Below are 27,231 nucleotides of genomic sequence, written 5' to 3'. Positions count from 1 at the left end.
TCAAAAAGGATAATCTTGATTTTATATGACAGTGTAGAAGGGGCCTGAGAAAGTGTGACTTGTCTTTTAATTAACTTATTTTAAAAGGCATGAATGCATCTTAAACATTTGTTAATTTATGACATACTAGAAAGAACTTTGCTGATGAAAAATTGAAATGACAAAAATAAGGTTTGGAAAAACTGGTAGTACAAACTATGATTGAATTTACATGAAGGTAATAATAAATAAAACTTTAAAAAGTTAAGCAAATATTCAACTAAAATTTCATCTGAGAGTTAACTTTGACATCCCATATTGCTAATGTTTACTCCTTTAAAACCCGCAGAGTACTGAAACCCATCTGGAATAGAAGCATTCAGTACTTCACTGGGAGAGATTCTAAGCATCTTGGTTTCTCATTTATGAGATATTTCACAACTGTATGATTTAGGACAGCAGTTCTGAAAGTATCCTCCGTGGAGCCCTTGGTGCTCTACAAAGCATACTGAGGGGCTTTGCACTTTCGTCATCTTTCTCTCACTCCCATTCCAAGCTTTTTCTCCTCTTTCCTCCCCCATCCCCCTTGCCCCTAAAAGCCTTTCCCCCTCACCTTCCTCACTGCCCAGATCAGTTCCTCCTCTCCTTCCTTGCTTCCAAAACCCTATTTCCCTCCCACCACTCAGGGTGTGCTTTGATTTTCTTTTCCTGCATGGCAGAAGGAAGTTGAACTGGATGGACTCTGGGGCTTCTGCTATTGTTCTTCTTCTTCTTATTATTATTATTATTACAAAGGCTGGGTGACCATCTGTTGGGGTGATTTGATTGAGCTTTTCCTACATGGCAGAAAGGGATTGGACTGGATGGCCCCTGGGGTCTTCCATTGAAATACTGTTAAGTTTATGTTGGTTAAAATTGTTCTTTATTTTAAATATTGCATTGTTCATTCTGTCTTTCCTTTTTTTTTTCTTTGCACTACAAACGAGCTATGTGCAGTGTGCATAGGAATTTGTTTAATTTTTTCAGTTAGTTCATGTAAACAATCTCCATCCATCTTCATGTGGCCTTGCCCGTCTGTCAAATTTTTAAAACACAATACACACACACATTATATGAAATTTATTGGGACTCCACAATAAACTTATGCTTCAAAAGGGACTCTCTATGCCTGAAACAGTTGAAAACCTCTGATTTAGGGGAAAGGAAAGATTTTATTGGACCAGAATAACATTTTGCAAAAATGTTGTTGAAATTTGTCAGTAGTATACATAATAGATATGAGAGAAGAGAGAAGAGGACAACAAATGACAAAAGTCAGTAAAATAGCATAATTAATACTTTAAGCATACATATTGGCAACTTTATTTCAGGAAGAATTTCTTCATCTTTAGCAGCACTGGGACACACAATTAAAATTTTGTAACATGGAAAGCCTGATTCAAAAACATTTCAGCTTTTGAGTTTATTTTGACATATAGCTGGGGTTTTTTGTTTGTTTTTTGTCAGGAACAACTTGAGAAACTGCAAGTCGCTTCTGGTGTGAGAGAATTGGCCGTATGCAATGATGTTGCCCAAGGGACGCCCTTATGTTTGATGTTTTACCATCCTTGTGGGAGGCTTCTCACATGTCCCTACATGGGGAGCTGGAGCTGACAGAGGGAACTCATCTGCACTCTCCCCGGATTCGAACATCCTACCTGTCAGTCATCAGTCCTGCTGGCACAAGGGTTTAACTCATTGCACAACCGGAGGCACCTATATAGCTGGTAAGATCTCACCTTCTTCCTGAAAAATTGACAGTTCAGTACATTCTTACAATTAGTAGCCATAAAATAAATAGTCTACTCAGAAGTAAGCCCCATTGTACAGTGTGCCCTTGGTCTCTGCTGAGTTTGCTTCCAGGACTCCCACTCCATCCCGTGGATATCAAACTCTGGAAATGTTTAAGTCCCATTATATACCACAGTGCAGTAAAATGATGTGCCTTATATAAAATAGCAAAATCAAAGTTTTATTTCTGGGATTCTTTTTTGTTGTTGAATATTGTCAAGTCATGGATGGTTGAATCTGTGGATGCTGAATCCATGGATAGGAAGAGCTGACTATAATGGATGAGTAAATCTATATAGTAGGGGCAGGAATTTTATAGCCCTGTGGTGTTGAACAGCAACTCCCAGCATAGCTCACCCTTGGCTATGCTGTCTAAGGATAGGTGATAACAGTTCAACAACACCTACAGGACTGCACACTTTTCATCACTTATGTATAGCATGCACTGTAGTCTCTTGTTTCTGTGATACTTCAATCTAAAGTAAGTGTATATGGGGTGGCAGCCTGAGAATCCTTTTGAATTAATCATTATTAGAGCTGAAACATGAGTACATCCTACTCAACAATCGTTAATGCCTTTCCTTAAATTTATATGAAATGAAAGCTGAAATACTGAGATGTATGAAAATAAAACATTCTTGGCAGGATTGGCTTTTTGCTATGCCATACCTGAAGTCTAATAATCCTCTGTTTTTATGGAACACTCCTGACACCTATTGAAATTCATTGCAACAGTCAACTGTGTTAGTTGCTTAGCACAAAAGGTCATGATGCTGCTAGACCTTTTTCTAAAACTAAAACGTATACATCTGGCAGTGAAAAGTTCAATGTACGTTTTTTCCCAAAACACATAAAGCATGATGCAAATGAGAAAAATATGTGACACTCGTAAAACACAGGATTTATCCTTAAAGACACAAAGGATATCTCTCTTTTATTTCTAGCACATTATATGCTTACTCACACATAGCCCACTGAAATCAAGTGAGTGTGCAAAAGAATGCAGGCCAGTGTAGTGAAACAATTCTGTAGGGTAATACACATGAAAGCTCTTTCAATCTCAAAAGTAAAGCTAGAGCAAATGTGATAAAATAGAGAAAGAAGCAAAAGTCAACACCTAACATCATGTTCTTTTGTGTGATTGCTCACCTATATTTCTACCCAGGCAAATGTTGAAACATGCTAAGTACAGAAAAATTACATGTAACTTAAAATATGTACAGATATGACAATGTACATAATTGCTAACTAATACAGTGAGCCCTTGGTATCTGCTGATGTTTGATTCCAGGACCCCCCCCCCCCCCCCGGCGGCAAATAGATGCCAGAATCCACAGAGTCTCAAGTCCCATTATATGCAATAGCATAGTAAATAGTGTCCCTTATATTAAAATACTTTGGGAGATTTTTTTAAAAACTATGGATGATTGAATCTGTGGATGCAGAATCCATGGGTATGAAGGACCAACAATATCAAGAAGCATATTCTGCATTTAGAATTGTACTGTGTTTTTTAAGCTCAAGCAATCATATTGTGTTCAAAATGCACATGATTTCTGTACTATGCATTGTGATGTACACTATATAAACCGTTGGTGTAATATATTTGGATTTAATCAATCTCTTTGAAAAGATAATCCTAAACCTTCCTGATTACATCAGTTTGGTGGGTGACTGGGGTAAAGGAAGGCAGCATGGCTTTCAAAATTTAGGAAGGAACATGTAAGACAGTTGGTTGAAATACGATTATAATCATACTTCTGAAGATTTGGGTCTCTGCTAGCAGTGGCTTCAGAAACATACACATTTTTCAATGGTCACCTAGAGATTGTGAATACATGTTGCTATGATACACTGATGGAACCTGGCAATCAGTATATCTGTCTCAGGAAAACCTCACGTGGCCAATAAAGACATTCTAAAGGTTACCTACTTCTCTCTATTTATTAAGTTAATGATGTAGCTGTAACAAGATCATGATAATATATATCTGAACCATAATGTACTTCTTAAATAGCACAAAGAATAATCAGTCTTAAAACCCCTCTTTCTTCTGCTTTCAGATCAAAAAATATTTGTTCCTTGCTGAACATCATTATCCCTTAAATCCAATGCAATTGAGCCTAAATATGCTAAAGGCACCAGATTCCAACTGAATTTGAAAGCTAAGCTAACTCAATCCTGGTTAGTACTTAGATGGGAGACTGCCAGGTCTGTGAGCTATATTTCTAAGGAAGGAATTGGAACCACCTCTGAATATTCCACAGGACTTGAAGACACACACACACACACACAACACATTTCCATGATGCTTATCTGTTCCCACATTTTGCAAAATTACATTTCTGCGATACATCAAATCTGTATGGTGTCTGGTGTGTTTGCCAATTTGGTCTCACAAACTTCTTTAAAAAGAGTACAGGATATCTTGTTTTTCTTTGGAGTTATTGCCCATTGGAACCCACTCAGCAGCAGCAGCAGCAGCAGTAAAATCTTTATTGCAGTTAACAGACCATTAGGCAACACATTAAATACATATTAAGGTAAAATATTTTTAACAAATAAGCAGCTACTGCATAGTCACAAGAACACTTTACATCTTTATCTAGGAGATTATAATATATAAAAATTGTTTTGTAGGATATACCATACCCTCTACACAATTTTCAAAGGGAGGAATATAATTTACAGATGTTTAGGTGTATATAACTGATGGGTCAAAAATCCAACTAGAAGGCTGTTAAATTGCCATAAGCTGTGTTAAGGTAGCCTTTCTCTACATTACTGCATATCAGTCCCATGTGGTTTTTGGCTATCACAAGACAGAGCCTAATCTGCCCATTGGAACCCACTAAATGGTCAGCATATATGGGGCTTATATGTTGATCCACCAAGCTAAAAGGTCCATTTCAGTGGATCCCATGTCTGAAAAGACTGAAGACTACTCAGTGATGTAAACTACCTCTGAACCTCATATAAGTGGGACAGAAATATTTAAAATATAACACTTTTTTTCTAGAGCAGGATATACACAATGATGTGGTGTTCATAGATTGTGCTGGCATGGGTAGTCTAATGAAATGAACATTGGAAGAAACAGCACTTGTTCTTGCTGCTCTTTTGTCCACTAGGGATGGGATGGGATGCTTTGGACAGAATGATGATATTTTGTCTTCCTTTCCCGCTTGCTTTTGCCTCCTCTGTCAGCCACCTATCGCAAAACTGTTATGGGTAGATTACATTGTCTGGTCATTAATTGACCAGGTCATTAATTACCTGCCTGAAAAAGAACCAGCGCAGGCTAAACACCTCTGCTCTATGATGAGCACTTTTTTCTGTTTTAGATTACTTTGGAAAGGACTAGGTTACTTCTATCCAAGAATATATTCCTTAATACATGTTTCTGCTGCTGAGAATTCTAAACTTATTTCTCTGCCTACAAATTGTTTTGTTTTGTTTTCAAATTCACCATCCTAAGATGGGGACTTCTGTCATGAGTGGAATAAAGGCTCTAATAAGTCTTTCATTCCAAAAGTAACATCTCACTGGTATCCTTTTTAACAATAAGAAACATAGGTGATTGAACAATTGGAAGCTTAAAAATAATCTGGAAAGCCTCAAAAGGTATAATGCTACTTGACGTTCCCCCAAGACAACAATATGGGACAAGTGTGTACCTCATTCCACATAATGTTTGCAGCTGCACATCTTTTCACAAAGAATAAAAGAATTGAGTTTCAAAAGAAAAAATTGGGTGAAACACCAACAACAAAAATGTAAAACCAGAATGAACATAAAAATACCAAAAATATTTGTATCCTACTTTGTCAGTGTAGTTTGTGTTTTAAGGCAGTAAGCCTAACCCTTTGAGAAAGGCCTCTAGTCTTAGTAAATTCTTCAATTTCTGTCAGTGTTTCTTAGACATTTTTTTCCTGAACAAGAAAAAGTTCATAATTGTCTCTGAAATTTGGCAGGAATGTTATAGAGCATTAGATGTGAGACTGTAAACATTTCTTGTGTGTTTTGAGAGCTCACATCTCAATGTAGGAGTGGAAGAAATAAACTACCAGCAACTAAACTACTGGGAGATTTACACTGTTCATCTGAAGTCACTTTACAGTCTCCTCCCAGAGGTTTTGCTGAATGTACAGTGATGAAAGGGACAAACTGAATCTTGTGAGAATGAGGGAGTAAACCTCTAGGATAGAAAGCTTCTTGTTACAGCTCTGTGACAGCGCTTCAGAAGGGAATAAGTCATCGTATGACTTGTCCTTGTGGACAGTGTGGAATTTTGGGTAACAACGGCAAAAAGATACATCTATGAGTGCTATGCAAAGCAATGCTATATAACTGTACTTTGTCTTGAGAGCTCTAGTCTTGTAAATAAATTTGTGGTTTTGCTACATTTGCGGTGTGTCAGTCCAAAAGGTTTTGTTGCATGAGGTGGCACAGCAAAAGTCACCCGCCTCATGCAGGTTAAAGTACAGAGTATCCAAGCTCACCTGTGTTATTGTGTTACATAATGGAGAAAATCCAACAAGCGTGTCTCCATCCCTGTCAGTAAATTATTGTAAGCACATCGTAAATAACCAGTAGTTCGTTGCCCATTTTTGATTCTCAAAGTCTTTTGTCCACTTCAGTGTACAACTGATGCTGTGATTAAGATTGCTGCAGAATTTCAAACATATCCAATTATCTACATGACCCAATATTTCAAAGCAGTCGGAACTTATTGAAGTTCTAGCAGTGCATTATGTTTAATTTGAGTAAAATTCAATTTTGCTAACAATTGTGAAAAGAGAGCAAATATTTTCGGTACTGCTGTCATAAACCTCTTCTTTCCCCTGACATGTGGGTAGTCATGTTTCCATGGTATTACTTTGTAGTCACCACTTATCGTGCACCTGCTGCCTGCTTGGTGCATTATATTATCTTTTGGTCACATAGGTTGATCTGCTATTCCATGAGAAAATGCTGTGTCGATGGTCCTGTCTTTGAATAGAGGTAGGTTTGCCATTATATTGTACTTTTGTACATTCAATACTTGAGTGGCAAGCTGGCATTTATTTTGTGAAGCTTGCCTTATTATTCCATTTATATGCTATAAAAGCTGTAGTAGTTTGTTACACTCCATTGAAGGCACAGGAGCCCTGCCAGAAAAAGAAAAAATTGTAAAAATATCCTAAGGACTGATTTTTTATGGACTATAAATATTTAAATATGTATTACGTCGAAAGAAGATTAATTGCATTACTTCTTTTGATACCATGCTGTTTATATATATACACATATCATGTGTAGACTAAAATTAGGCATTCATCCATTTTTTGATCTAAATTTAGACTTGTTTGGGGGCATAATCATGCATTGAAAGAAGCAATTGCGTGTGGATGGTTGTGAGTCACTGCTGTCTTATTGTTAAAAGACTATCAAAAACAGATTGCAAGAAGGATTTTTAGGGTTTTTTTCTTCATTTTATCAATTATCCATTTTGGACATTTTAAACAGAAAGAATAGAAATTGTGTGTTATAAGTCTTAATGTGAAATTCCACATACAAATCCATATTGACTTCCTTACTTACTTACTTACTTACTTAGGCGATCCCTCGTTGGACGAGTAAGATGGTCTTCCATTATGGATTTCCTTGTGGGTCCGTATGTGGCTGTGGAGCCCTATTCTTGCTCTGCATCTTCTTCCGCAGTGGGGGCATTGGTTTCCAGGTGGAAGGCGGTCCCGGTCGGGGTTGGCTTGACGCGCTTTCCTCCTGGCACGTTTCTCTCTTTCACCCTCCACTCGTGCCTCCTCAAATTCTGCAGCACTGCTGGTCACAGCTGACCTCCAGCTGGAGCGGTCAAGGGCCAGGGCTTCCCAGTTCTCAGTGTCTATGCCAGAGTTTTTAAGGTTGGCTTTGAGCCCATCTTTAAATCTCTTTTCCTGTCCACCAACGTTCCGTTTTCTGTTCTTAAGTTCGGAGTAGAGCAACTGCTTTGGGAGACGGTGGTCAGGCATCCGGACAACGTGGCCGGCCCAGCGGAGTTGATGTTGGAGGACCATCGCTTCAATGCTGGTGGTCTTTGCTTCTTCCAGCACACTGACGTTTGTCCGCTTGTCTTCCCAGGAGATTTGCAGGATTTTCCGGAGGCAGCGCTGATGGAAACGTTCCAGGAGCTGCATGTGACGTCTGTAGACAGTCCACGTCTCACAGGCATATAGCAGGGTTGGGAGGACAATAGCTTTATAAACAAGCACCTTGGTCTCCCTACGGATGTCCCGGTCCTCAAACACTTTCTGCTTCATTCTGGAAAATGCTGCACTTGCAGAGCTCAGGCGGTGTTGTATTTCGGCGTCGATGTTGACTTTGGTGGAGAGGTGGCTGCCAAGGTAGCGGAAATGGTCCACATTTTCTAATGTGACACCATTAAGCTGTATTACTGGCATTGGAGAGGGATTGGCTGGCGACTGCTGGAACAGCACCTTGGTTTTCTCAATGTTCAGTGACAGGCCGAGCTTCTCATATGCTTCTGCGAAGGTGTTTAGAGTGGCTTGTAGATCTTCTTCTGAATGCGCACAGACGACATTGTCATCAGCATACTGGAGTTCTATAACAGCTGTTGTTGTAACCTTGGTTTTGGCTTTCAGTCTGCTGAGGTTGAATAGCTTGCCATCTGTCCGATAGATGATTTCTACTCCGGTGGGAAGCTTCCCATCAACAAGGTGAAGTATCATAGCGATGAAGATGGAGAACAGAGTTGGGGCAATAACACATCCCTGTTTGACACCTGATTCCACCTTAAATGGGTCACTTTGGGAGCCACTGCTGTCCAAAACTGTTGCCATCATGTCATTGTGGAGGAGCCGCAGGATGTTCACAAATTTGTTAGGGCACCCGATTTTGTGGAGGATGGTCCAGAGAGCGCTGCGATTCACTGTGTCGAATGCCTTGGCAAGGTCGATGAATGCCATGTACAGAGGTTGGTTTTGTTCTCTGCATTTTTCTTGGAGCTGTCGTGCAGTGAAGATCATGTCCACGGTTCCTCTGGAGGGGCGGAAGCCATTCTGGGATTCTGGGAGGGTGTCTTCTGAGAGGGGCAGAAGGCGGTTTGCAAGGATTCTTGCGAGGATTTTCCCAGCGGAGGTTAGAAGGGAGATACCTCGATAGTTTCCGCAGTCTGTTCTTTCCCCTTTTTTGAAGAGGGTGATGATGGTGGCGTCCTTGAAATCTGCTGGGATTTTCTCGGTCACCCACACTTTTTCTATGAGCTGGTGGAGTTGGTGTGTCAGCTCAGGTCCTCCCTCTTTAAAGATTTCAGCAGGGATCCCATCTGGTCCACTGGCTTTGTTATTCTTCTGTTGGCTGATGGCATTGCTGACTTCTTCCAAACTAGGCAGTGCTGCAAGCTCGTCCCTAGTTTGTTGTTGCGGGATTTGTGAGAGGACCTCTTCGTCCACATTGGAGCTGCGGTTCAGGAGGCTTTGGTAGTGTTCTTTCCAACGTAGTGCAATTGAGTTTTGGTCCTTCAGGAGTTTGGTTCCATCTGATGGGCGTAGAGGCTGTATCCCATGGTTTCTTGGTCCATAGATGACCTTTGTGGCTTTGAAGAATCCCTGAGCATCATGGGTATCTGCCAGGTGTTGGATTTCTTCAGCCTTCTTTGTCCACCAGATGTTCTTGAGTTCTCTTGTCCTTCTTTGGACCTCAGCTTTTGCACTGGCATAGATCATTTTCTTAGCAACACAGTTGATGTCTCTCTGCCATGCTTGGAAGGCTTTCCTTTTCTTGTCAATTAGCTGTTGGATCTCGATGTCATTTTCATCAAACCAGTCTTGATGTTTCTTGGCTTGGTATCCAATAGTTTCTTCGCAGGCTGTGATGATGGAGGTCTTCAGTTTGTTCCAATGTTCCTCGACATTTTCGGGGTGTACTGTGGGTAGATGGTCCTTGAGTGCTGTTTGGAGATGGGCTCGCCTGGAGGGCTCCTGAAGGGCTTGGGTGTTCATTTTGCGCCTTGTCTTCCTTCCTTGGAGTCTGCGCTTGGGAGCGATCTTGAGAGCCATCGAGGATCGAATTAGCCTGTGGTCAGTCCAGCAGTCGTCAGCACCTGTCATGGCTCTTGTGAGGAGCACATCACGGCGGTCTCTGGCGCGTGTGATTACATAGTCTAAGAGGTGCCAATGCTTTGACCGGGGGTGCTTCCATGATGTCTTGAACTTGTTTTTCTGGCGGAAGAGCGTGTTGGTGATGACAAGGTTGTGCTCCGCACATTTGGTGAGAAGCAGGATGCCATTTGAGTTGCTGTTTCCAACCCCGTCTTTTCCGATGGTCCCTGGCCACAGGTCGAAGTCTCGCCCGACTCTTGCATTGAAGTCCCCCAGGAGGATGATTTTGTCCTCCTTAGGTATCCCCGATAGGACGGTGTCCAGCTGACAGTAGAATTTCTCCTTGATGTCTTCGTCAGCATCTAGTGTTGGTGCATAGGCACTTATGATGATTGCCCGTTGGTTTTTGGCAAGATCGATTCGGAGGGTTGAGAGTCGTTCGTTGATGCCAGTGGGTGCTTCGGACAGATGTTTCACCAGATCATTCCTGATGGCAAAGCCAACTCCGTGCATTCTTTGGTCTTTTCGGGCAGTCCCTTCCAGAAGAAGGTGTAGCCTCCTTTTTCTTCCTTCAGCTGTCCCTCTCCTGCTCTCCGGGTCTCCTGAAGGGCTGCTATGTCGATGTTGAAGCGTCCCAGCTCCCTTGCAATGATGGCAGTTCTGCGTTCGGGGCGTTCACTGCCACTGTTGTCCATCAGAGTCCGTACGTTCCACGTACCGAAGTTCATTTTCCTTTTTTGGCCGCAGGGTGGTGACCCCACTGGACGCGGCAGTCCAGTCAGGGATAAGTGAGGCAGACTATGTTTAGGGCACCTTTTCTAGCCCCCTCCCCATGTGGGGTGAGCAGAGTGGGTCCTCAATAGGGCTGCTCAGTCGCGGACTTCCACATACATTAGAGAATGAAGAATTGGGTGGTAGGGATCATTTCAGAGAAGAATACTGCATGTTAAGAGGCACAAAGTAAATATTTATGGGACAGTTTCAGATACCTTTTACCTGATTCACTTGGAAACTTAAATTTGTCTGCATATCTGCTAGTATATGTCATGTCTCTCACTTGTGTGGGCCAATATTTTTTCAAGGCTGGCATGTAATTTCACACATTGTGGCAGACATGAAATGTTTATTTATATATTTATGGTCAGATTCATAGGGTCAGTAGAAAATACACATCCTCCCTATAGTAGCTACCTGCAACAGGGAGACTGTTCAATAATGCTGTTACAAGCCTCTCATCATCCTGATTGCAGGGGTAGGTGTGTTTCAATTTTTCTCTCCCTTACTTGTTTCTATCTTGATTTTAGTCATCAGTTGTATTAAAAACCTGCAAAAAGTTCCACGTTAAGTCACCTTTCCACCTCAAAAATGTTTCTTTAATAGTTTATACGCACCAACAGATTAAATAAAAATACAACTTAAGAGAAAATACATAAAAAACAGGCTGGAGTCCACATATGGCATAATGAATTTGTTATTCTTTAAAGCATTACTCCATGTTATTCTAATCCAGTGATCTTTTAAATACAGTTCACTTCCATTTCCTTTTCAAGCAGAATTATGAAATGAGTTAGAGGCTGACCATGGGACATTCAAAAGAACAAAAGAATCTTTGCAAAAACCATCAAAGAGTCACACTCTTCTTTCAGGATGAATGTGAACCCAGGGCGTCATGCTTATAGAATCCCTCACAATTAGAGCAGGGAATGAAAAATCTATAATGGCTTCATAAATAGTGGTCAATGTGAAAAATGCCCAAATCAATTTTAAAATGCCCAAATCAGTTTTAAAATGTCTTTAAATGTGTCATTTTTCTTTTCCCTTTCTTTCTTTCTTTCTTTCTTTGGTACTCATGTAGCCCTTAAAAATACAAAACTGTTACATTTCCCTGCAATGTGGGCCATATTTTCAATAACTTCTTTCTTTCTAAAATCCTTTTTTTGTTTGGACAAATCTAAACTCTAGCCCAATTTTTCTTATTATTGGTACTTTAAACATGTATTTCCCTTTAGAGATGGATTAACCATTTTCTCTTTTTGGTTTCTATGGCACTAAGAGAAATAGTTGTAATAATATTATAAATGATTTTCCCCAGGTACCAAATGCTCTTGCTACCAGATGGGGCATTATGTTATACAGTTGCCAAACGACAAAAGTTCTTGTCAAACCAAGAGTCACAAGATTGCTCAAGGCAATGATATATAGCTCCCATTGCTGGAACACCTCCTTAGAGGTGATTGCGTGAAGAAAAAAAGATGCTCATGTTTTCTAGCGTGGGTAATTGAGGTTTGCGTGTTATTTTTGATGGGCAATGTACTCTGCACCACAAGACTCTAAAAGTGAGATTAGTTTCCCTAATGGCATTAACTTGATAACAGCTTGCTATGAAGTTGTTTGTCATTTTTATTTATATTCTCCTAAGGCACATACTTTGGGAAGATATGACTGTCACAAGAGGTGTGTGAATCTCTTTAACAATTACAAGAACTGTATTTCCTTTTAACTAGAACTGTGTTTTGCAGAAGTAAACTGTTAACTGGACATGAGATCATGACTTGGCATTTTATATGTGGTTTTTAATCTACTTGATAGATTGTTATGAGTTTTAATTGTTTACATGTTTAGATGGTTTATGTTTTTATGCGATGTGTTTTATTGTATACCTGTGCAGCATTGAATTTTTGCCAAATTTATAAGCCGCCTAGAGTCCCCTCTTGGGTCGATAAAGGCGGGGTAGAAATGAAGTAAATAATAATAATAATAGTAATAATAATAATAATAATAACTCCTGCTTTAAATGGGGTGGTTGAATATATGACCTATAATGACAGAAACAGCAGGCAGGTTTTTCTTTAAGTTCTGATAGTTTATTGTTTCAGTCACTTGTTGTATTACAATTATTGTACTAATTTGTTGTATTCACCTTCTTTAAACTTTATATAAAACCATTGAATTTACCTTTATTTAGTTATTTATTTACTTCAGACATTTATATCCTGTCCTTGTCACCCCCAGAGGGGGACTCAGAACAGCTTATAACCAGCAACCATTAGATGCCAGCAATAATAATAAAAACACAGTTAAACATTAATTAAAACATCATCATAAGTTAAAAAGACAATTTAAAAGAGACAAGTTCAAGTCCAGAGTCATAGTTCAAAATCCATCCTTTTAGACTCCACAAACTACTGTGGGTTACACACAGAAAATTTGTAGATTGGAACATTGCTTCTTGGGACATAATACAGTATGATTACAAAAGAATATAGATGATATTGGACTGTAGAAAATAGCATTTCTGTTCATTAGCAAGTGTTTCTCCTTCACCTGGGTTTCCCCTCCTAACAACCAGATGTAGTGGGTCCAAGGCCCCTTCTACACTGCCATATATCAAAGCAGATAATCCACATTATATTCCTTGAACTGGATTATATGAGTCTACGCTGCCATATAATTCAGTTCAAAGCAGATAATCTGGGTGTTATATTGCAGTGTAGAAGGGGCCTACATCAGTAGTGGGAGGGTGTAACTCTCTTAAGTATTACTTGCCAAAGAAAGCCCTGTGAAATTCATGGAATCACCCTAAGTTGGAAGGCAATTTGAAGGCACATGCACACAGAGAGTATGTCTGGTTAATTCTTTCAGTACCAGCCCAGTGCAGTATCTTGAACCATGTATAATTTTGAAAACCATCATCATATTCCTCTTCCCCTTTTTGTGCCCCATCTAGATGCTTTCCTCATAGAAGTATTCTTCCTACCCCAAAATGATTCTGGTTACCCCCCCCCCTCCAATGTACTATTTCTTCAATGGATTTCTAAGTGATGTCTGGTCTGCATGCTGCTTGACCCACTTGTGTTTTGGAGTGTTAAGAAGTGACCCCACTCACTGTCTAATTGACACTGCTTTTTGGTTCAGCTGGCTCAATTCCTGAATTTAATCTTATGCTATTTTTGCATTTTAATCTTATGTAGAACTGTCTATGCATATTTTTAAACAGAGGCTGGGGGGCCATCCATCAGGGATGCTTTAATTTTGTATTCCTGCATGGCAGAAGGGGATTGGACCATCATAGACTAGAAGGCCCTTGTCGTCTCCTCCAGCCAGGGGCGGTTCTTCCATTACGCGAAGTAAGCGACCGTGGAATACTTTGTTTTTCCCAGGGGCGCTCACGCACCTCCTTAAATGCCCCTCCAATTGGGCCTCGTCCCATGAGCAGCGCCGGTGGCGGGGGCAGCAGCGGGAGGAAGCAGAAAAGCCGCGCATGCGGCAAGGGGGAAGGGAAAGGCGCGCGCCTCGGCCCTTCCCCTCTCGCCCTGCATGTGCTTTTCTTGGCGGCAGAGGCAGGAAAGGCGTGCGAGGGAGAAGAGAAAGGTGCACGCCTTTCCCTCCCCTCATGCCCCGTGCACCTTGTAGAGCGGCGAGAGGAGTGTGGGGCAGCAGCGAGGCTTGGCCATCTCCTTCTCCTCTGGGCTCTTCTTCCTCCTCTCCGTTTAGACACCTCCAAATGGAGAGGAGGAGGAGGAGGAAGACTCTGGAGGAGAAGGGGGGCATCCTTGCTGCTGCTGCTGCTCTGTGCCACCCTCTTCTCACCCCCTTCGAGGCCTCGCCTCGAAGGAGGCGAGAAGAGGAGCATAGGGCGGCAGCAGCAGCGAGGCTTGGCCATCTCCTTCTCCTCTGGGCTCTTCTTCCTCTCCCTCTCCGTTTAGGCACCTCCAAATGGAGAAGAGGAGGAGGAAGACTCTGGAGGAGAAGGGGGGAAGACCTCGCTGCTGCTGCTGCTGCTCTGTGCCACCCTCTTCTCTCCCCCTTCGAGACCCCGCCTCGAAGGGGGCGAGAAGAGGAGCGTAGGGTGGCAGCAGCAGTGAGGCTTGGCCATCTCCTTCTCCTCTGGGCTCTTCTTCCTCCTCTTCTCCGTTTAGACACCTCCAAATGGAGAGGAGGAGGAAGAAGACCCTGGAGGAGAAGGGGGGAAGACCTCGCTGCTGCTGTTGCCCCACTCCGTGCTCTTCTCTCTGCCCATTGAAGCCTCTGCTTCGCCTGGAAGGCTCAAAATGTTCCAGCAGCATTCTCTCCTGATGTTTCACCCACATCAGTGGCAGGCATTCTCAGAGATTGGGAGGTCTGTTGGAAACTGACTCGCCCCCATTTCCTTCTCAGCTTTGGAATTATTACTATTATTATTATATTTTATTATATTTATTATTCTATTTACAATTTTTATTTATTACGTTATTATTTTTATCATGAATTATTTATATTTATTAGATTGTTATGTGTTATAAATGGCAGACATCTTCAGAGGTTGGGAACTCTGTTGGAAACTAGGCAAGTGGGGTTTATATATATCCCTGTGGAATGATGTCCAGAGTGGGAAGAAGAACTCTTGCCTGCTTGAGGCAAGTGTGAGTGTTGCCATTGGCCACCTTGATTAGCACTGAATGACCTTGCAGCTGGATGCCAAGTTTTTAAACTTTGTGTTTTCTATATACATTACAAATTTACCCTTGGTTTGCTTCTGATGCAGCAAATAACCTTGCAGCTTCAAAGCCTGGCTGCTTCCTGCCCGGGGGAATCCATTGTTGAGACGTATTAGCTGGCCTTGATTGAGTCTTGTCTGCAAGGCCATTGAATGCTAATCAAGCTGATGGGATTTGGAGTACCTTCAACTGATTCAGCTCAGACTTCCACAGACCATTAAAACTCCCATTAATGACAGATCTGAACCAAACTTGGCACACAGAACCTCCATGACCAGCAGAAAACACTGGAGGGGTTTGGGAGGAATTCACAGTAATAGGATCCTAGTGTTGCAAGAGACCTCCAAGGGCCATCCAGTCCAACCTCCTTCTGCCATAAGGGAAAAACACAATCCAAGCACTCCTAACAGATGGCCATAACAGATGGCCTAACAGATGGCCATTATTAAGACTCTGCTTAATAATAATACTATTATTATTAATAATAGTAATAGAATCATAAAGTATGGAGACCTCCAAGGTCCATCCAATCCAACTTCCTTCTGGCATAAGCGAAAAGCACAATTAAAACACTCCTGATAGATGGCCATTTAGACTCTCAATAATAATAATAATAATAATAATAATAGCAGCAGCACCCCGGGGTAGTGTGGTGGTATGCAAAATAAAGTAATGAGAAGCAGCCAGAGATTTTTTTGTTTGACAGACATAGATTGGATTAGTATGTGTTTTGCTGCCAAATTTGGTGCCAATTTGTCCAGCGGGTTTTGAGTTATGCTAATCCCACAAACAAACATTATATTTTTATTTATATAGATAAGGTTATTCTATCTTTAGTCATCTCAGTGGACTTACTTGTCGTGGTCCAAAATATTTTATTTTCTTTGCAATTGCTATGCATTCTAGAAGAAGTCCTTGCAGAAAGGAAGCCGTTCGTTCCGTAAACACACAATATTTATTTAAATGTGTGTGTGATGGAATGTATTGCAATTTGCAATTCCAAATAAAATAATATATATGTGTGTGTGTCTGTGTGCATGTATGTGTGTATGTGTATGTATATGTATGTGTATGTATTAAGGGCTGTTCTGTCTTCATTTGTCTCAGCGGAATTGTCGTAATGCAAAGATCTTGTATTTTCTGTGAAACCTTTGTGTCGTACTTGTAGATCAAAAATAACAACAAAAATATTTGCATTTAAAAAACATTAATTTGTGTTAATTCTATGTAATGTAACTATATGAACATAATGTAAGTAACCTTCTGGTTTTAAGGTAACTCTTTAGTCACCTCTACCTTTTTTTTTTTCAGTGATTGGTTTTTTTTTGGGGGGGGGGCGCCAAAATAATGTTTGCTTACCATTGAAAATTACCTAGGGCCGGCCCTGCCTCCAACTGTATGATTCTATGAGAAGAACATATTATTTCCAGTACCAAAACTTTTTGTCATCAGTCAAAAGGACAGCCTAAATATATAATTTCTGCTATTGGGGTTTTTCCTAATATATAAGGCCAAAAGTTTTCTTTGCTCTTGAAATCCAAAATAGCCCACCCCTGCATTAATTTGATCAAAGCAACATTGCAGCCATCTTACAACTAGTGATGTAGCATTTTATTTTACCATCTTATCTTTATCAGCTTTTGCAATGATTCTGAAGAGTGTCTAGAAAGTTAAAAAAAGAAGTGGAAAGGCACTCTCATCCATTCCTACTTTTAGGAAATTGTTCATTTATCATACTCTGATAAAAATATAAATGGTAATTGCAACAACATTTAATAATTTCTAATTCATATCCATGTGCGTGTTTTTCTTATTATTGCTTTTTCTTATTTCCACACACTTTTTGTCCACAGTTTGTTTACTGCAAACAGCTTTCTTGAGATTTGGTATTTAAATCTGACTGTAAACAGTAGTCACATATATCCTACTCTGTGTATGAATTAGCATAAAAATTAAATTAATGAGAGTTCTGCCGTCATCTAGTGCATGACGCTAAAAGAGCATCTAGTGAGTCAGATATTGATTGTGATTTCCTAGCATTACGAATTCAGTATTGTCTTTCTGTCAATATGTAACTGTTAAAACAAATGTCCTACCTGTATATATATACTTGTGTATCTGTGAAAAAGCAGTAAATGGATTTGGAGATGGTTTAAATAAAGTAAATTAAGAATTGAAATCTTGAAATAAGATATGGCCTAAATATCTGGAAAACTGTTCTGAAGAATAAATTGGTGCTATTGGAAACATGACACATTTTTTTAAAAAAAACAAAAATTAGGGAAATAGGGACAATTTTCACAGGTCAGATGTTTAGTTCTGTACCTCTTTACTCTTCTTATAAGAAGGTAAAGAAAGGAGAATGTATTCTTGTTGAATTTATATCCTAGGACCATGGTGATTTATATCCAATTAATAAATGGTGCAAACTATGTTATTATGTGCTGAATATGGGCAACCCATTTATTAACCTATGTCAGAACTTTCACTGACCTAATCAATAGCAAAGTGGTTCAGTTGGGTCTCTTGAAACATACAGATCACAAAATCCAGTTTTATTCAAAATATAAATTCCCCTTCCACTGGAGTTTACTTGCCCATAAGACACATGTACACAACAGCAATGATGAGTTTAAAAGTAAAGTAAAACCAAGAATATTAGACTGACATGATGTTAAAACAGGGCTGACCCTATTTAGCTTCCAAGATCAGATGGGGTTCTTCTGCCTTTAGGGCAGTGGTTCTCAGCCCTGGGGATCACAGGGGACCCATGAAGTATTGAAGAAATGTTATGAATTTTTGCAGTTGAATCTGCCACCATTTTAGAGTTATTTGGCAGCCAACAGACGGTGCCTACCAAGCCCAGAGCGCATTGCCAGAGGTCAAAAAGCAAGCTGCCTGCCATCGGTTGTTCAGCGATCGGCTATCCAGATGGGGAGGAAGAACAGAGCAATTAGAAGACAGAAACACACAGTCTTCTAAGTATTTTGGGTTTCGATTCCCAATATCCCTGATCATTGGCCAAGGCAGCAGAGGCTTCTAGTATTTGAACTCCAAAACAGCTGGAAGACTAGCATTTGGAAATCACTAATCGACACTGTAAAATTAATGTAGTTTAACTCCACTTGGATTCCCGTAGGTCAATGCTATGATCATGGGAGTTATAGTTTTACAAGCTCTTCATCGTCTGACAAAGAATGCAGGTGACTCACAAACTAAAAATCCCAGGAACTCGTAACATTGACCCATAGCAGTTAAAGTGATGTTGGACTGCACTAATTTTACAGTGTTGATGCACCCTTAGATTCATGTTATTGGCAACCAAGGAAGCTTTGGAAAGTCACTAGGTAACTTACAGTAAACCATATTCAAAGGAGTATGTATGTCACCATGTTTTGTAGTAGAAAAGGGGGAAAACAGGAAGGAAGGCAAAAATCTGATTTGTATTTTAGCATGCACTTTCATGAATATCATTTTACTTCTTCAGTTATTTCAGGGTGCATCTACTGTAGAATTAATACTGTGTGACACCACTTTAACAAATCAGGTGACCACATAATGGAACATAAAGGAGATACTTTTTTGAGAGCATTCACCAATACATAGATGGGAAGCAGGCAGGGGATGTAACAATATGGCTCCGTTATTCAACTGCATGGGTTTTTTGTTTGTTTGCTTGCTTTTTTGTCGTGTCAGGAGCGACTTGAGAAACTGCAAGTCGCTTCTGGTGTGAGAGAATTGGCCGTCTGCAAAGACGTTGCCCAGGGGACGCCCAGATGATTTGATGTTTTTTATCATCCTTGTGGGAGGCTTCTCTCGTGTCCCCGCATGAGGAGCTGGAGTTATAGAGAGAGCTCATCCACCTCTCCCCGGATTCAAACCTGCAACCTGTCGGTCTTCAGTCCTGCCGGTACAGGGGTTTAACCCACTGTGCCACTGGGGGCTCCATGGGTAAATCTACACTATAAAATTAATCCAGATTGACACCACTTTAACTGCCTAGGTTAATACAATGGAATCATGGGACTTGCAATTTTAACTTTGTATGGCAAAGGGTGCTAGTGCCTAAACTACAACAGAGTGGCAAAATGAATACCCCAAAATGGGCATTTGAGAGAAAAGTTATTGTTACTGTTATTATTATTGCTATTACTGTTAATACTACTATTATCATCACTATCATGGTTATTATTATTAGTAGACGTAGTATTAATGTCATTATTATTGTTATAATTATTGCTACGACTATTACAATTATCACTGTCTATTACTGTGAACTTTAGGTGCAGTAATACAAACAAAGCAAACAAAGTACCATGTTGTACATGAAATACATCTTCCCCACTTAGGTTTTTTTATGCTGAGTTATGTCTTGTTTCATGCCAGTAAGGAAGTTGTTTATTTATCGTATCAGGAACGAACCAAGGATACAGTTGTAATGTATTTAAGAAATACACAAAGTTTTAAAATTTGGCATTATATTAAATGTCCTTTGACCAGTAGCTGGCCACTTGGAGTGCCTCTGGTGTTGCTATAAGAAGGTCCTCCATTGTGCATGTGTCAGGGTTCAGTATGGAAGTTAACATTCTGCTAGAAGGCACTGGAAGGTTTTCCCCATCAGTTTTACCAGAATTAAGCAGATTTTTAAAAGCATAGTTTTATTGTTTTCTGAAGAAATTCTTGTTATAACTAATAGGGAGAAATAAACTATGGCCATCTGAATTTCTGAGGGTTAATGGAAAGTACAAGACTTGCTAATAAGATAATGTAGATCACTTGGAAAATGAAAATTCAATTTAATCTGACATTTCGGCTCTATTGATGTTTTGTAGCTAATTTCAGTAGGAGCATGTAAATATTGTACTTCATTTCTTTCTGGTTGCTAAGAGACAAGACAACATATAATTTGTGGGGAAGCATCTGCTGAAAGGCATCGGTCTCATCTTGGAAGCAATGAAATCAGTAAAACAGTGAAAAGTAGGTTGATGACTCTGATCAACAAGGTGATTCACATACTCTCAGCTCCAGAAAAAACTCATAAACAACTTGAGGGCACACAATAAATGGCTTCCATATCAGTGAATAGTAAATCTACCCTTTAGTTTCAGCTATAACGGAACTTCATGAAGTGCTAAGCCCTACCCTCAAAATATGCTCTTCAAAGGCGGGCATAAAATCCAGAATGGCTTTAACATGGACATAAGAGATGCCCCTGTGAATTGTCAAATTCAGGGTGCGTGATTCATAATAATAACAACAATAACAATAATAATAATAAACTTTATTTATAACCCACCCACCCTCCCCGAGGGAACTTAGGGCAGTTGAGCACCTTTGGTCTTATTGTTTTGAAAAGTTATGTTTAGTTTGTTTCACATAATCTCAGTAGTATTAACTATTGTGCACATTTCTAGGAAATGCATGTTTCTTCCTATTGAGATTATGGTCTTAATGGCCCAAATCAAGGATGGGAATTGTGTGGCCTTCCAGATGTTTTTGACCTACCACTCCCAGCAGCTTTGTCCTGGTTCAACAATATTTGGGGGACTGCACAATTCCTATGCATGGCCAACATCCAAATGTTAGTCTAAACAAGCTCATTAAATCAATAGGAACTTGGAAAATAAACACTTTTCTAAGTTCCATTACTTCAGTGCATCAACTGTAGTTGAACTGGGAAAAGTTCAAATTTAAATCTTTATGTGCACATTTGTAATCAAACATTTTGACATAATTAGCTAATTTAAAATTGTAACAACGAACATTCATAAAATAACACATTTTATTCATTTCTAATACTATCTACAAGTTATATATAGCAGACTTCTGTAGGAAAGAAATGAAAACCACAGACATCCTATTCACAGATGGATGTTCAGTCACTTTGTAAGTACAAGTGTGCCATCACATTTGACACAAATAGTGGGCTTGCATCATTTCTGATGTTCATTGTTGTTGTGTGCCTTCAAATAATTTCCAACCTATTGCAACTTTGAGAGTAAAACAAATAGGCTTGTTGCCATTACACAGCGAAGCTGAGGCCCTAAAGTGTAGTGGTAGAGATGTTTGTAATTCAGAATAACTATAATTATCATAAACATGAATACTGCTTAAAAATTAAGCAGTAATTTTGTAATGCATTATGACACACATGGCAGGAGTTAATCCATCTGACTGAAGCAAAGGAAAAGGTTGGCAGCAAGAACACACCATCAGCACTGACCATTTGCCATCTCCTTTTCTGAAATGGTTCCATTCCAGCTGATCAGTATAAGAACTTACACAACTTTATGGTTGAATTTTCTTTCTTTCTTTTCTTTTTTTTTCCTTTTTTTTTTGGTTTTCATTTTTTAAATACCGTAAAATGTCTTTAATTTTATTTTATTTTGTGCAAGCCACACATTGAACATTTTCAGTTGGAAAGCAGAGTTAAAATATTAGAATAGATAGGAGGGTTATAGATCACAGATCTGTGAGTTTAAGGCTTCTCACTTTGTATTAATCTCCAGTCCAGCAGTTAACAGGTCCTTCTCATCTGAATTTAGAAATAAAAAAATATCTGGAACATGCACTAATTGCAACATTGTTTATTTTTCCTTTTCTTTTCATTTTTCTTATTTATAGATATGGATGAATGAAACAGTGAGTTTCAGAGTTGTTTAAAATACCTAATGTACTGAAAAGCTAACAGGCCGTTTTGGACCAATCAACACTGCTAAACCTAACCTTCCTCATAATTACAGTGAGGCAAATAGAGAGAATCTCCTGTAGGCTTAACTCAGAAGATTTTGAGCAAAGTTGTACATAATGATTAGATATGAACTCATGTGTCTTTTTCCCTCTCTAGAAACTACGTGATATAATTTTACATAAAAGATATTGAAGGACAAAACATATAGTCATGGAAAGAGGCTGAGAAATGAAGACACTTGCTGCTTTTCTCTCCAATTGAATGGCCAAAGTGACATGATAATAAAAAAAGCGTTCTAGAAACTTAGTAAAAAAAAAAAGAAAAACAGACTGTCTAAGGCTGACATCACCACAAGACTAAAGCACATTAAAAGGAAATGACAAGTCTATTGCCAGAGGATGCTGTGGAGTCCCAGGGCTCAGATGAGCTTGAATGTAAGATCTGTTACAACCGCTATAACCTGAGGCAAAGAAAACCTAAAGTTCTGGGATGTTGCCACAGAGTATGTGCCAAATGCCTTTGCAAGATCATAGATTTTGGGGACTCTCCTCAGGGAGTCATTGTTTGCCCATTTTGCCGGTTCGAGACTTGCCTGCCTGATGATGAGGTGAGTAGTCTTCCTGATGACAACAACATCCTTGTAAATTTGGCTTATGGAGGAAAAGTGAAGAAGTGCCTACCGGACAATCCAACAGAACTCTTACTGACCCCCAAAAGACTGGCCTCTCTTGTTAGCCCTTCCCATACTTCCTCCAACTGTCTAGTTATAACCATTATGGAAGTGCAGAGGGAAAGTCCCCCAACCCTGAACTCAACCCCAGTTGTGGAATTCTATAGGCCCACAAGTTTTGACTCTGTTGCATCTGTGCCTCACAACTGGACAGTGTGGAACTGTACATCTTTGCTCTTCCAGACTTCAATTCGAGTTCTTGTTTGGTTGCTGGGTTTGCTGTATTTTAGTTCCTTGCCTTTAGGGATCTACTTACTGGTATCAAAGAAAGTCACCCTTGGGGTAGTCTTCGTCAGCCTTGTCCCCTCGAGTCTTGTTATTCTTATGGTTTATGGCTTCTGCCAGTGTATATGCCATGAGTTTCTGGATTGTATGTCTTCTTCTTAACAGCAATTGTCATGAAATAAGCAATGAAACATATGAAATTGCCATAGATGTAGCACAGTTAACTTGTATTCTTATTTTATTCCTTTTATCCATCAAGATAGAAATGCAGACCAGTTTTGTGGTCTTCTGTTTAAAAGTAATTGAATGGTTATTTTGCTGCTGCTCTATCCTGTTTTACTAATGGGAAAACATCAATTAAGAAGAATTAGCAATAGAAAAAGGATGCAACAAGAACAGTCTCCTTTCTATGTGCCTAATGTTACATTGCAGTAATACTGTAATTTCAAGCAGATTATTCATATAGCTCTATAGTTTTACTGGAATAATTTCAACTGAAATGAATGTCAAACTGTCTCTTATTCCCATTGTTTTCTGAGTAACATTTTGAGGGGTGTTTAGTCTACCCTCTGCTGCACATAATCATTGTGTTTGTGCAAGAACTTAGATCAGAACCCTTGGCTTGCAAGTTTCCTACTGGACAGTGCCTCTGATCTTGAAAATGCACAAAGAAAACAGGTGCTATCAGTGTACCAGAATGAGAGATAAGATAGCTCTCATTACCATAGAAGAAGAGTGTTTATTTGTTTTTAGACTAATTAAATAGGTAGAAAATTGCAGAGGATAGCATTCACTGTTCAAAGCCATGTGCCACAGAAATACAAAAATTATCTATTTCTGCTGCTAACATTTCTCTTGAAGGTATCAAAAGAGCTTTACCCATGACAGATTCCTCTGCAAGCAAAAACAAGCTTCTACGTGAGAACCAACTATTTCAAAAGAAAAATTCAGAAGTTTACTGAAGAATTTGTTTCACATGTAACATAAGTTTGTACTGTGGCACATAGCTTGTGAAAGGGCTTATGCATCCACATATTTATGTGACTCTCACTTGCATTCTTTGTGTTGTAATATGTATATCTGAGGGTTTTTTAAAGAGATAGGGAGTTAGCATGTAAGGACTTTTAAACAAAGCTTTGGGAAAGATTTGCCTTCTTGCCCACCTGAACTAATACTTTTGGCCTTCATGAAAACATGGTTTGTGTTCCAAAGCTAACATCTAGCACCAAATCAACACAGTGGCAAAGCAGTAACAGATCAGAATTGTAGTTTTGGTCTTGCAAATAGGTTTGGATTCTTCATATCTAAGATGAAGGCTGTATTGAAGTGTGAAAGTGGGGCTGCATCATGATGTTTACCTTTCCATTTTAGTTCAACTAAGTCTTACTAATATTTAGATCTCTGAGAAATTTCTGTCAAGCAGGGATCACACTCAATATGCAATGGAAGGAAAAAAGGAAGTACATTTTTGAAAGAGGAAATGCAACCTATGCTTTTTCCCCTTACAGTTTGAAATAATTTCTGGTGACATAGCATAAAATTAGTTGCATTCAGGTTGCACTGATTTTATTAGGAAGCATTGGAGAATTCAAGTCCAACTTCCCTCCTCAGTTTATAATATTTTATGAAGCAAACTGTCCAGAGAACCAGAAAATTTAATTAATTACTAATAGTGAGCATTACAAATTAATATTTGTAAGAATACTATATTACTACCACTAAAATGTCTGTGGCAAAGCATGCGTAGTCAAATGGAGTGGCATGACTAGCATCAGTATACCACAAAGTGTAATTAATTAATGATTCAAAAATGGGCGGGAACAGGGAGGAAATCCACCTAAGAAAAAATATTTTATAATGTCTGTAATGTTTGTATAATATGTTTTTGTGCATATGTATTGCAAAGGTTTACATATGTGTAGGGACTTACATTAAAGTTGTCCCAGCTGTTCTAATAAATGGGTTCTTGGTGTAGAATGAAATGAATGTCAGTACCTACCACTTCTGGAAAATGTTTGTGCATTGTGCTTGTAATCAAATCAGATATTTCTGTTTTCAGTTTTTGTTCAATCTGTCCCTTTTCTTGTTGATAATTTTAAATGCTCCTCTCTAAATTTAAAATATCAAGATTCCATATGATATTGTCATGGCAGATAAAGTGGAACCATTATAATGGGGTAATGGCAAAGGTCCTTAGGCTTCATCTACACTGCCATATAATCCAGTTTCTGAATCCAGATTGTCTGCTTTGAACTGGATTATATGGCAATGTAGATTCATGTAATCCAGTTCCAAGCAGATAACCCGGTTCAGAAACTGGTTTATATGGCAGTGGAGATCCAACCTTAGAGTGTTCTAGTTTGATCTAGTTACACCAGTATAATTAGATCTAATGAACTATTCTAATTGCAACATTAGTGGTCTCTAGCAGAGAATTCTAAGCATCTCACATAAATATAAACAGCAGATAAACCACTAATATAAATAAATGTGAAACCTGGGGCTTTTTTCACAGAGGCTCTTAGGAGATTCTAAATCTGACTGTTTCTTCTCTGGCATCATGAACATATTTGCAACTCAGAACTTATGCAGCTGGTACATGTAGGCAACATGAAGAGGAGAGAGGGAATGAAGATAGTTTAGAGGAAGCCATAGAGTATTTTCTGGAAAACATCGTAAAAGATTGATATGCTAATGAGGGCCTTGGGGAAATGGCTCAAAATCCTTGAGGTATTCATCAGACTTAAGGATTTGTACTACCTTATGATATCATAATGTTACTATAGTAACCACAGCAAAACAGCATGATGACATATTTGGTAAAATTGCACCTGAATGTTATATATATATATATAGAGAGAGAGAGAGAGAGAGAGAGAGAGAGAGTCTTCCTGCCAAAAGACCCTGAGTTGGCATGCAACATAAAAAACAAAAATTAAATTAAAATCAGAACATGCAGTAATTTAAACATTCTGAGAGCCAAATAACAACACACACACACACCCCGCCGCCGCCAGTCAGCAAGTTCTGCCACAGAAAAGTCCAGACCTTGTGTTCTGGGTATATCTAGATTGTTGAATTAATGCAGTTTGACCACACTTTTACAGCCCTAGCTCAGTGCTATAGAATCATGGGAGTTGCAGTTTTACAAGACTTTTTGACATCTCTGCCAAAGGATTCCATACCTTCGAACTATGACACTTAAAGTGATGTTGAACTATTAATTTTGTATTAATTCTGTGATGTGGATGTACCCCATGTTTTCTTAACATCTGCTGATATTAAAATAAATAACACAAGCAGCAGTAGTTTGCTGCATTATAACTCCATTTTGAAGCGAAGCAGCCACCAGAGAACAAACATCAAAGACAGTATCTTTTTTTCAGCTACTTACACTTTTAAAAGACTTGTTCTTTTAAAAAAAATGGCTTTGTGCCATTGAACTTATGCATCATTTAACTTGAGGCTCATGCAGGCTTCACATATAATACTGGTGCTGGTAAACTTTGGTTTTGAATAGAAAAATCAGATATAATATGTGTTGCCCAGTTAAATGTTTGTGCTGTTGTAAAACAAAAACAAAACAATATTAATGTTTGTTTTTTCTACCTGAAACACCAGTCTGATCAGAAGAGGAACAAGCATCTCAGGTGTAATTTGCAAGAAGAGAGAACTGCACATCGATAAAGTCACTGGGCAATATTCCATGTTTTTTGCCAATGGGCTCTATCCCCCCATATAGAGCTTCTGATTCTGATCTCCCTCTCTTCCAATGATTTCAGGTTATTTCCCAATCTTAACATTTCTTGGCTTATGGTCTGAAGTACTTATCAGTTTATTTTTCAGAAATTTGATCCTGGAATTAAAAGAAGAGAAGCAAGGAATGAAGCAAAGAAAACAGAAAGTGAAGTAAAAAAAGACAAATGGTAATTAGAGTATGCAAATAAAGAAATTAGCTTGTATGCTTTTTATGCCTTGTTTACTGTTTTCTTTCCAGGAGCAAGAAAGACAAAGGAAGTAGATGAATGCATAGTAGAAATTCATTACCTTAAAAAGGACCCTCTTCCCCAAAGTTGATAATTGATGGCAAAACTGAATATCTTGAAGCATATCAATCTGGTCAAGGCCTAAGGATAGACAAAATGACTAGCTGAATCTGCGTTGTATTGAATAAAATACTTTTTGGATATGTTTTAGTGT

At 39.1% G+C, this 27,231-nt stretch overlaps 1 protein-coding gene across 6 annotated transcripts in view; it reads left to right on the top strand.

Moving 5' to 3' along the window:
- RNF182 (ring finger protein 182) overlaps nucleotides 1-26,970 on the top strand; it is a 31,762-nt gene extending 4,792 nt beyond the window's left edge. For 2 of the 6 annotated variants that reach the window (XM_060774864.2, XM_060774867.2), the window contains exons 2-3: nucleotides 1,486-1,745; nucleotides 22,233-25,025. In XM_060774864.2, the coding sequence (XP_060630847.1) occupies nucleotides 22,453-23,193 (741 nt within the window). In that variant the 5' untranslated portion in view covers nucleotides 1,486-1,745; nucleotides 22,233-22,452 and the 3' untranslated portion in view covers nucleotides 23,194-25,025. Of the gene's footprint in view, nucleotides 1-1,485; nucleotides 1,746-6,756; nucleotides 6,814-19,877; nucleotides 20,363-22,232; nucleotides 25,026-26,877 lie in introns of those variants that run through there. The other 4 variants (XM_060774865.2, XR_010909817.1, XM_060774869.2 and 1 more) reach the window with 4 other exon arrangements.
- Nucleotides 26,971-27,231: the final 261 nt, after the last annotated feature.

This window comes from Anolis sagrei, chromosome 4 (assembly GCF_037176765.1).
Source record: "Anolis sagrei isolate rAnoSag1 chromosome 4, rAnoSag1.mat, whole genome shotgun sequence".
In the NCBI taxonomy this organism is placed as follows: Eukaryota; Metazoa; Chordata; class Lepidosauria; order Squamata; family Dactyloidae; genus Anolis; species Anolis sagrei.
The sequence above is the reverse complement of the archived record's forward strand: the minus strand, read 5'-3'. Positions and strand labels throughout refer to the sequence as shown.